At 44.2% G+C, this 12,176-nt stretch overlaps 1 protein-coding gene across 10 annotated transcripts in view; it reads right to left on the reverse strand.

Annotated features, from left to right (window-relative positions):
• Nucleotides 1-12,176, reverse strand: part of MAP2K4 (mitogen-activated protein kinase kinase 4) — a 599,606-nt gene that overhangs the window by 84,874 nt on the left and 502,556 nt on the right. For all 10 annotated transcript variants that reach the window (XM_069200385.1, XM_069200381.1, XM_069200386.1 and 7 more), the window contains one exon: nucleotides 1,240-1,388. In XM_069200385.1, the coding sequence (XP_069056486.1) occupies nucleotides 1,240-1,388 (149 nt within the window). The remainder of the gene's footprint in view (nucleotides 1-1,239; nucleotides 1,389-12,176) is intronic.

The raw sequence follows: 12,176 nt of genomic DNA on the forward strand, positions 1-12,176 counted from the left end.
ATCCAAAGGATGAAGTAGGAGAATGTCCCAGGGTCAGATGGCTAGAATGTAGATGTACTCACTCCTATCCTGATGTGCCTCTTCAATGCAACAGGAGATGAGATGCACCTCACTGAATTAAGGTCATAAGGGAGTTATGCTATGGTCGATCTCACTTCCAAACTAAGACACTAAACTCTTCACAGGCATTGCTGCAAGAGACGGGCATAATGCCCCACAGATCCCCCCCCAAAGCTAAGGGCCTGTAAAAACGCTGCCCTCTTCTCAAACACAGAGCAGGTGTTTGATCAGACAAGCTGAGCATACACTGGGGAGACGGTGGAGGCAATCTGACTCAACATTTTAGGAACTAGACATCAGCTATCAGACGCTATTACTGGCCTAAAGAGACAGTTACAGTAAATGGGTAACATTGGCATCTCATGCAATTTGTAGGGTAACAAGGCAAGGATGACCGTTGCCCTACATATTTGCCCTTACGATGGAGGTCTTTGCAATACAGGGCAGCAAAAATAAAGATTTCCATGGAGTACAGATAGGGAAAAATAAATTCAGACTCACAAAGTTGGTGAACTAGGTTATGTTCTTGCTTTCTGATCAGCTGAGATCGTTAACAACCCTTTTGAAAGAGCTGACAAAATATCACACTGTCTCCAGTTTCAAAATACAATCATAACAAATCGGAGGTCGTGGCACTGTATATACCAGGAGAAGACCTGAAGGTACTTCAGAGTGAAATTCCCTTCAGACGAGCATCGAAGGAGGTGATGTACCAGAGACTGTCAGGAAAGAAAGTGCCTAATGTTGGGGTTGGCTCCTCACTGTAAATAATGGATCAGAAACTTCTGTATAAATATACAGCAAAATCTGAATCTTGCCAGCTGACTTTGTTTGCAAGTGGATATACTGGATGGATTTGCCTTCCTGCTATCGCTTTTAAAAATTGCCACCTGATAAATCCTGCTGTTTGCAGATGTTATTCGACTACATCTTTATAGAAGAGAACTGAAAGTGCTATAGCTATATATTGCATTATGAAGTCATATGAACCTATCTGAGGTGACCATGTCATCCATAAATGTAAAGGCTTGTATGTAGAGAAGTTACTGTGATTAATGCTGTTCAGAAATGAGAATATGACCCCTTTATCCATTGTCATTGAAAACGCCTCAGCATCAACAAACTGAGTAACATCTATTTAATGCATAATACGTATAAAGGAAGTATGAAAGCTTGTACCACAAATTGACAAAGTTGATGAAGCTTGGTGAAAACTCCCTTTCTTCGGAATTACATAGCTGAGGTGGGTCTCCTTTCACAACTTGTGTCAGTTGATCAAACACACTATTCCATTTTGGGTACGGGAACCGACCTGTGGCAAGTTCATACTATAAAAAAAAGAAAGAGAATGGTTTTATCATGTAATTCAAAAATATCATTTATCTTTATTCGTTCATACACCACCGACTTAATGTAAATACATATCTTATAATAACATGTATCATAAGTCCCTAGAAATAAACCTTCAATAGACAGTTACAGGTGGTGGCATAGTGACTAGTAACCTATTGACAGTGGGGTTACAGTGCATGTCAGAACCAGTTTTTTTTTTTAACCAGTCAGTGCTTACCCAGACACTAGGCAAACAATGGAGAGGCACTTACTTTGGTATTTGTGGCTCCTGTACGAACCATATTATAGATTATAAGGGCGCCCTGATGAGACTTTTTATGACATACAGATACACATGTCAAAAGGGCAGCAAAGGGGCCGAACTGACAAGCGATAGAGTCATACAGATTTTCATAACTTATTAACTTACTACTACCTCTAAAGAATTGCTACCAGTCTGGGATCTATGGCTACATATATTTGAGGTGGACAGTACATTGCACTGGCACACATTTACGGGCCCATACTTTGGAAAGCAGCCATCATGATTTTTAACAATATGGTTGTGTTATGATGTATTAAATGTAACACTTACTAAATGAGAAATGGAAGCAGAACCAGTGGCGGCTCGTCAAAAGGGGGATTTGGGCAGTGCCCTGTTCCCTCTGAGCCACCCTCCACACTTCTATTTCGTTAAAATAACAATATTCATGAAAAATTAACTGGTATTGTGCAGGTCAGCCTTTCTGGGCTCCTGATGACGGGAGTAGTGGCCTGAAGTATGATCCATCTACAGAGTGCTGTTAAAAACATGACACTATGTAGATGGATTGGGTAGGCTGAGGAGCGTAATTCAACCACGGTACCCCCCACACAGACCCAGTTTATTTTAGCCATACAGCGCATGCCTCAGGGAGCACAGTATGTCCTCTAAAATGGGGCCCATATCAGTGCATGTCTGTGCCCACAATACAGCAGCAGGGTGGGATTTCAAGCCCTAACCCAGTTTCCGGTAGGCCTATGCTCCCAGTAGTAACAAAATCAGATAGAGAGCTACAGGTGGGTCTCCCCTTGTTAATTCAGGACCTCTGCTCTTTCTGGATCCTAGTTTCCAGAAACCGAAGTGTGCCCCTTTGACTGAATTTTATACTACATAAGGTAAAAACAAATTACAAACAAATTAAAATCAACTGTTGCTACTCATTTTATGTTTGAGAACGAAAAGCGAGTATGTGTCTCTGAGCGAATGAGATATAACCGTGATGAAGTGTAAATCAGTCACTTTTTAGAGTGTTTTGTATGCATGTGTATTTCTAGGTGGATGAGTGAGAATCGTGTGAGAAAGTGTGGGAGTGAGTGAGAGGGGGTTAAATGAGAATCAGTGAGTGTGTAGGCATGTGTGTGAGAAATATGGTGAGTGTGAATGAAGTGTGGGTGAGTTAGAATGAGTAAGGGGAGTTAGAATGAGTAAGGGGAGTTAGAATACATTCAAGAGAACACCTGGCACTGAGCTTGGAGTGGGGGTGTTGTGCTTAGAAATAACTTATGGGTTTAAAAGTACCTGCTGCAAAGTTTTTTGGGTGTCCAGAAGTTTTCAGGTAACAATAAAAAATAAAAATAAAAAGTCTAGGTAACTGGTGATTAATGTTCCTGCTAGAGAGATATCAGGTTTTGTCTACTGTATTTTATGTCCATAGCTTAGTGGTTTACTGGTTTTGCCAGAGGGAACCTTTAGTTGCTTGTATTTCATACAATCCTAACATAGCACAGTGACACATGAACTGTCATGTAAGAGCTGCATGCAACTTGCTAGAACGTTATGCTTTTTCCCTAGTCCTTCATTATCCTAAAAGGGTTCACTGGGTAGAAATACTATCAATAGTAAATCTGGTCTCAACCACTGTGTTCTAATTTAAATCCTCAGTTTGTGCTTCTCCAGACCAAACACTCTTAAAATACACTGCGTGCCAGTACAGTTGTCATGTGATGCCTACACCTTATAATCCTCATTGTCTCGTAACATTTCCTGTAGATTGATTTACACATAAGATTCATTGTCTCTGAATACTGCGAGTGAGATGTAAAGTGCTCAGACAGCCTACACTGGTATGAGTAGTGACAAAACGAATGCAATGCACATGAGGGGCTATAGAGAGATGACGCACTCTGGTGGAGGGTGGTTGTGAGGGAATCCGTGGAGGAGGTCATTAGTGGCTGTCAAAAAAAGACTGTTGCTTCAGGTGCCACCAGCTCTTAAGTAGACCGAATGAGTTAGTGAGAATGACTGAACGTCAGGAATATGAGTAATAAATAGGAAGTGAGTGAGAATACATTGTTAAGTATGTGTTAGGCTTATAAGCTTGCTGCAGGTCAGGGTACACTTAGGGTTAATTTTTGCTTATAGGGGCGCCCATGCAAGATTGTGACACTGACATATTGGAGGTAGCTCCTAGTGGAAGACAGGACACCCGTGGCAAAATGCGTGTCCTGGCATATTGAAGGATTCTTAACATACAGGGGAGAGCAAACCAAGGCAATTTTTTTTTTTTTTTTTTTTTTTTTTTAAATAGGGTCAGTTCGAAGCAAGCATTATGCTTTATTGGCCCCTAGTAAAGTATTGCAACGTTGGGCTTTTAACGTGTTTATGAGAAACCTGTTGTCTAAAATGCTCTATTTGACCCCATTTTATTTTAAAACTATCAGACGGGGAAACTCTACCCAACCCTAGACCTCCCTAAAAGATGTGAGGTTTCGTTTGCTCAGGAATTCTGGGTAAGTGTTAAGCCCCACAACTTTCAAAGATTACCAGCCGCTACCAAGCACAACTACGGTTTTGAAAATACATTCAGCGTCTGAAGGCAAGCAAAGCATTTCTCCTGATGTCCAACATTTTCAGAATCTCATACATGGAGAGGCATGGGTCTGTAACCAGGACTCAAAAGTCACAGTGTGTAATATACAAAAAAATATGCTAGAAAGCAGCACGGAAAAGAGAGTGAATAATTAATGTAGTATTTAGAAAAAATGCAGCCACGCTGGTGTTGATCTATGACTTAAACACAATATTCTTAATTTTCTAAAATGAGTTACTGCTTTTCCACAATGCAGTATGTAGAGACAAACACTTATAATCAATCCAGAGTAGTAACACAGTCAACATAAAATTAACCAACCTATTAAAGGTTTTTAACAATGGTGAGCAATGTATAAAGTGCATTAGTTACTAATCCTTGGCCCTAGTTACTACAATAATTCAGTCTCCGATCAGTCCAAATCGGTAATTGAATACATATATACGATCTAACATAATGACACTTTTTTTTTTAATTTACAATGTTATCCGAAGAAAGCAATTTGGCGATTCTCCAACCAACTGTGATGGTTGGAGGCACTAGCATCTTTAATCGAGTAGCCTAAATAACAGTTTAAAGCAACATTGGCATTCTACAGCACAAGCAGGCTATACACAATGCATAAGGAAAACAAATGCATAAATGATTCTATCCTGGAGTTGCACAAGCAGTAGCATTTGTTAGATATTCTTGGGACAATACCAATTAAATATTCATTCAGTAGTTTGTATTTGTAATAAACACCCACTATTTATGGCAAACCTCAAATATTAAAGAAGTCATAAACTACATGTGAGAGGTATGATCTGAACATTTTTCCATACTTTAGTTACTCTAACATTCACTTATATTGTCGCATGACATCTTTTGCATTTTAGTTACGTTTTAAACCAGTATCGACAACACTGCCTGTCAATTCGTTACATTGTAACTCCCAATTCTGTATTCAATTTGTTTTATAGGTTTAGCAAGGGTATGGGGGTGGAGCCATCTTTACAGTCAATCTGAATTAAAGTACTTAGTGTAACATCCATGCGATTTTTTTTTTTTTTAAAGTAAGAGACAAATATGGTACTTAACAAATATGAACGTTGACTCAGGGCTCGAGCAATTGCGGCGCAAAATAATGCTAATTGTTTTACAGTGTGTCCCTCTGATAGTAGTCCCCAGATAATCACTGCAAACCGAAGCTATTTATATGAGAGTTGGTCAGTGTTTCTTAATGTCAAAAGCGAAGACGCACTATGGCTTCGAAAGTTTCAATATAATTTAGTTAGTGCTTATGATAATGCACTTGCTCTATGCATCACGTGCACAACCTTACTGCTCATGTTAAAAGATACTCCAACACCTATATAATTATCACTAATAAAAGGCTGGCTGAGACGAATATTATCCTTTTTCGAAAGGTCTTCACATGTTTTAATGCTCTAACTGGTGGGGTGGTCGGAAACACATTTGGGTTTAATCGGCTGGGGGAGGTTTGTACCACAAGGCTCTTGGGAGAGGGATGTGGCAGGAAGTTGGCAGGGTTCCCCGATGCAGGCCGGTGCTGACTTTCAATCTATGTTTGACTGGCAGGAAGATCCTATTTTTGACCAGGTGCCCAACAGTGTTTCTATTAGGCGTTAGGCAAGCTATCTGGGACACTGACGTCCTGCAGGTCGTAAAACAGGTTTTCATTGTTGTGTAGAGGTGAATAATCGTCATCATATTCATGTAGGCGGTGTGTTGGTGTCACCAGATAAGACACTGGGTAAGGGTGGATTTGGTGCCACGTGAGTGGAAGGGTTCGACACAGAGTTCAAAAGTACCAATGGGCTCCCCCTCCGGCATTGGTGATGTTGATTGTTTGGGGCTGCAACATGGGCTTGTGGTGCCACAAAGGGTATGGGGTGTGGTATCAAGGCACAAGACAAAATGGAACTTGGAATGAGGTCTAGTGACACAGTCAACGATGAATCCGCTGGCGAAAGACCAATGAAAGCCACCTTGGGCCCGAAGGCTATGGGCTAAATATTTGGTATCTCTGGGACTTTGGATCTGAATAGGAGGGATGTGGTCCGGCACTAAGTATTTGGTCCATGGGCACTTGAAATATCAAGCTATGCAGTGGTATTGCCATAGGGTGATAGAACCCGTGCGCAATGGAATCAGGGTCAGAATGGGTACCTGGTCAGAGTTTGTGGCGCAGCGGTGCCCAACATGTCCCGCAACTCTGAATGGTGGGACTAGCAGGAAGAAGTGGAACATTATTTGGACCATTTGCATTTGATGACTTGCATTACTTGAAGACTGGGACTTCGACGAAGACTGGGCAAGTGAGCAAACACTGGAGCGCATCTACTCCATTGACTTCAACTTAGACCATCCTGTTTTTGACTTCTTTCAGTGTTCCAGTAAGCAAGTTGCAGATCAGTGTCCGAAGGCATGGAAAGAGAGAAACTGACAGCACACTTAGGGGAAGTGGCTATAGTGTCACTGACGTCATATCTAGGGTGGGACCAGATAAGGAGCCACACAACACCACCAACCGAAGTGGGAGTAATTGCAATGAAAATCTTCCAGACTGAGTCAGGTACCTGGGGAAATTCACAAGGTGAGGTGTCTGTGGTTAGAGACCTCTATCAGAAACAACAAAATACCACCTTATCCTCGTACCACTCACCACTCTCTGAGGCTTCCCTCCCCCTACAGACCAAAGTTGTGCTCTTTGCTCTCCATGAAGCAGGAAGTCTTCCTAGAACTAACAGGTTCTCTGAGAGACATTTCAGTACAGCTTGGGTTTTGCCGTGACAATGCAGGACTGCAGATACCGGCACTAAAATGGGAATGTGACAGTTGGGGGAAGCATAGCACCATATGTGTTCTCTGCCTTCTTTGGGTCTGTGGAAAGGCATGGGAATGCCTGTTGCCATTCTTCTGCCTTGGTCAGGCATTCCACAGCCTTGCCCAGTTATCTGGTGAGCCAGGTCAGGTAAAGAGGCATAGGAAGAACAAGTGCATCCCTTTATGACTTAGCACAGTATAAAACAATAGATTCCACTTCCACACCAAGACGTCTGTTGCTTTCGAGACGGTTGGCACCTTCAGGCGCAGGGCTCCAAAAACAAATTACTATACAGAATGCAGATTGCAAGACTTGGGATATTATTAATGGATATAACCAACAACAGAACTGGGATCGGAGGGTCGGTGAGAAATCTACCGCTATATAGTCTCTACCAGAAAGACAGCTTCATAAGGTGAGTAACTTCTTGTTCTTAAAAAAAAGAAAAAAATACAAAAAAAGCCTCCTAGCCACAGATCCTCACCTCTTGAATAGATATCAAAACAGTACCTATTTGAAGGTGGGTCTGAGAATGAGTTTAAAGTCTTGAAGGACAGAGAGGGCAAAGGGGCCACCCATGGCAAACACAGCCATGGGAACAATAATGCTTTGTGAATGTATGGAGGAACGCCCATGTAGGACAAAGACTCCAAATAGTAATGCAGTGGTAGCCAACTGTAAAATGAGCATGTATTTCTTCTGGAGGCCGCTTTTTAGCCAATGTGTAGCAAATCTTAATGCAGAGCACAATCCAGAGGGAGATGGTTCTCTTCTAAATCGCCTTTCCTTGTGCCGCTCCAGAGAACCCATCCACCCGCTGCTCTTTGGTACAATCAATGTAAAAGTTAAGTGCACTCTTGTGGTGCAAGCAATGGAGTGTCTCTTCCTCCTACAGGGGTGAAGTAGAGCATGGAAAGCCGTGAGGGAGATCATTTGACTGTTGTGGAAAAGCATCACAACTTTTGGTAGGAAGGATGTCAAAGTCTGCAGAACCAGTTTGTGTGGGAAGAAGGTAGTGTATGGTAGAGGGACACAGAGAGCTTACAGGTCACACACTCGCTGTGCCAGGGAGATTACAAAGGGGAACACTGTCTTAATGGTAAGGGTCTGTAAGGGACAGTGTGAAGCGACTTGAACAGAATACACATCAGATAAGTCAGAGCCAAACTAAGTTCATACTGGGGCATGACAAAGGGAAAAAGGGAAAACATGTTGAAGCACTTTCAGAAATGCATCATGTAGGAAAATGCCCATTTTGGCATGGTTACCCCCACGTTTTGCCTGATACTGAATTGATAGAGGGTTCTGGGATCCTGCTAACCAGGTCCCAGCACCAGTGTTCTTTCCCAAAATCTGTACCATTGCTCACACAATTGGCACACACATGGCACACAGTTAAGTCTCTTTTAAAAGGTACCCATGGTCCTGTGGCAAGGTAAGGTCCCAAAGAGCTCTGTGGCCAGGGAAGGTCCCCAAGGGCTGCAGCATGTATTATGCCACCCCGGGGGGACCCCTCACCAAGCACATGCACTCTGTCATTGCAGCTTGTGTGTGTTGGTGGGGAGAAAGACTGAGTCGACATGGTACCCCTCTTTCAGGGTACCATGCCCACAAACCACTGCCTGTGGCATAGCTAAGTCACCCTTCTAGTAGGCCTTAAAGCCCTAAGCCACGGCGCACTATACCACAGGTGAGGAGAGAGCTGTATGAACAATATGTGCCTACAGTGTTTAAGTCCACTCTCAGACCACCAGGGAATTCCAAAGGATATGGGAGCAGCAACCCCAACAATCAGCTGGCTTTGACAAAGCGGAGAGCCAGGGTGGTGGAGGAAAAGTCCGGCTTGCCAATTTTTTTCATTCACTTGGATTCCCTGGTAGGGGAAGTGCTAGAACAAGTCGATCTCGGATGAGACAGACTTGAGGGAGCCTGAAGCACAAGGCTATTATGTGAAGGGTACTGAGACAAGTAAGCAGGGTCATCTGGAGCAGAACAATGACATCTGGTAATCTGTCAGCTGACAGGGTGCCCAGAGCAAGTTAGGCCCAGGCGCCTAATAAGGTGTCCGTTAGTGCCTCAGTAAATGGGAAAAGAGGCTCAGCCGAAGTCTGTCCTCATTGAAGGACCGCAATAAGACCATTAGTTTTCACCTCCATGATGGGGAGATGGAGGTTGCCCTCTACCCAAACATAGTGTAGGAAGCGGATTACTCTACAGCAGGTCTGGGAGGAGGTAAAAAGAGCTGATGCTGGAGAGATACTGAAGCCACTCAGCTCCTGCAAGTAGTTGTATCAACTGTCACCATTGTAGGGTGAAGCAAACACATCACCCTGGTCACAGTCATCAGAATTGGTGGCAAAGAGGAACTGCAAAGTGGGCTGTTTCCACAGAGGGGCTGGTATGTCCAATGGAGGAAGAGGTGACTCGGGTGGATTTCGGTGCAACTTTGATTGAGGCCAGATCAGCGCTGTTAGAAATGGGTTCGTTGGTTGGCAGTCAGGTTACCCCCTGTCCAAACATGGACCCTCACATTAGTCAAGGTAGAGGAGAATCACACTCGGTTAGCCCCCGCTTACCCCTTTGGTATCTTGGCATGAGCAGGCAGGCTTAACTCAGAGGCAATGTGTTAAGTAGGTTTAGAAAAATAGAAAATATTTTATCTAAATAAACAAGACCAAATACAATAAAAATCTACAATATACAGTTAAAAATACAAATTTAGCACTTAAAAAGCAAGAAAACAGTGCCTTGAGGCACAAATACTGCAAGTTGGTATTTTGCGGCATCGTGCATGCGTTGTTTCCGACAATGCAACACCAATGGCGTCGTTTACGGAGTAATTCGACCCCCAGGTACAGTCTTAAGGAACAAGTAGAAAACAGGCCGGTGCACGGAGTCTGGGAAAGCAGCTTCGCTAGGTCCGATGCAGGGGTCGGTTCCGGTGCCACGGGGCAGAAGGACTGTGGCGTTGGGTCCTCACTAGAGGGCGGTGGAGGTGAAGCAGTGTCAGATGCGAAGTTGGTGCCTTGGTTCTGGCAGATGCAAAGTCCGGTAGAGTCACAATGCTGCGGGGGAGCCTCACGGGGTCGCAATGACATCACAGGGCCGCAGGTGCTGCAATGTCAGATCGTCATGGATGCTGGACTTACGACACTTCGATGTCAGCAAAATCGGGCGGGATCAGCAGCTGCAGTGATCCGAGGCCTACAGGGCTGTCAGACTTCTACGAGGTCCATGGCCTTGGGGCAGGCAGTGTCATGGATGCGGCTTCAGCTTACAGGGTCGTCGGATTAATCACATTCCACGAGGTCCATGGGCATGCAGTGCAATCGGCATCAGGGTTCCGGGCAGCCCCATCCTTTGCAAAGTCGCACAGCGTCATCTGCATCGTTACACTGGTTTTTCTCCAAGAATTCACTTTCAGGGGTCCAGGAACTGGAATGGCATCCTCTGGCAAGCTAGAGTCCACAGCAAGTAGACTCGTTTCTGGTTGGTGAAGCCTTTGCTGTCCCTGAGGCTTCAAAACAGGAGGCACGCTAGACTCCAAGCCCCTGGAGTCACTTCTCAAGCAGGAATGCAACAAGGTCCAGTCTCTGTCCCCTTGCACAGGCAGAAGCAGCAACTGCAGGATAGCCCAACACAGCACAATCACAGGCCAGGGCAGCACTTCTCCTCAGCTCTTCAGCTCTTCTCCAGGCAGAGGTTCCTCTTGAATCCTTGAAGTGATCTAAAGTCTGGAGTTTTGGGTCTAATACGTATACCTCTTTCTGTCTTTGAAGTTGGCACACTTCAAAGTAAAAGTCTCAAGTGTTTATAAGATCCTTTCTCGTCCCGGCCAGGCCCCAGCCACACACCAGGGGGTTGGTGACTGGATTGTGTGAGGGCAGGCACAGCCCATTCAGGTGCGATTGACCACTCCTACCCTCCCTTACAAACACAGATGGCTCATCAGGATATGCAGGCTACACCCGAGCCCCTCTTTATGACACTGTCTAGAGAGGTGCAAACAGCCCAAATGACCCAGACAGGGAATCCACAAACAGGCAGAGTCACAGAATGGGCTAAGCAAGAAAATTGCATTTTCAAACAAACAATCTAAAAACCAGCTTCACTAAAAGATGTTTTTTTAAATTGTGAGCTCAGAGACCCTAAACTCCATATTTCTATCAGTTCCCAAAGGGAATCTGCACTTTAATAACACTTAAAAGCATCCCCATTGTTAACCTATGAGAGATAGGCCTTGCAATAGTGAAAAACAAATTTGGCAGTATTTCATTGTCAGGACATGTAAAACACATAAGTACATGACCTTTAACACACACTGCACCCTGCACACGGGGCTACCTAGGGCTTACCTTAGGTGTGCCTTACATGTATAAAAAGGGAAGGTTTAGGTCTGGCAAGTGGGTACACTTGCCAAGTCGAATTGGCAGGTTAAAACTTCACACAGACACAGCAGTGGCAGGTCTGAGACATGATTACAGGGCTATTCATGTGGGTGGCACACCCAGTTCTACAGGCCCACTAGTAGCATTTGATTTACAAACCTAGGGCACCTCTAGTGCACTTTACTAGGGACTTACTATTAAATCAAATATACCAATCACAGATAAACCAATCACCTATACAATTTACACAGAGAGCATATTCACTTTAACACTGGTTAGAAGTGATAAAGTGCCCAGAGTCCTAAAGCCAAAAAAACAGGTCAGCAAGAAAAGGAGGAAGGAGACAAAAAGACTGGGGATGACCCTGCAAAAAGGGCCAGGTCCAACAAGCGCCAACACAACATCAAAGAGAACAACTGAGTCATTCAATGGAGGCGGCATAGGTGTCCAGGAACCTGAGGCCAGCAGAGGTCTTGGACCCAGAAGCATTGTTGACAGTGGAGCCAGAGGCAAGAAGGGCTTGGAAGGTCCAACTGGCACCAAGGGGAAACCTGCAGGTGGTATTCCAAATAGAGCACCAAAACCGTCCTCCTTGCAGCCTCAGATGACATTTGCTACCTCCTCGACCAAGGACAGACAGCAGCCCTCATCCTACTTGACCTCTCAGCCACCTTCATTACAGTATCCCACCGTACACTATGTGTCAGACTCCAT

This window comes from Pleurodeles waltl, chromosome 7 (assembly GCF_031143425.1).
Source record: "Pleurodeles waltl isolate 20211129_DDA chromosome 7, aPleWal1.hap1.20221129, whole genome shotgun sequence".
NCBI classification, from domain to species: Eukaryota; Metazoa; Chordata; class Amphibia; order Caudata; family Salamandridae; genus Pleurodeles; species Pleurodeles waltl.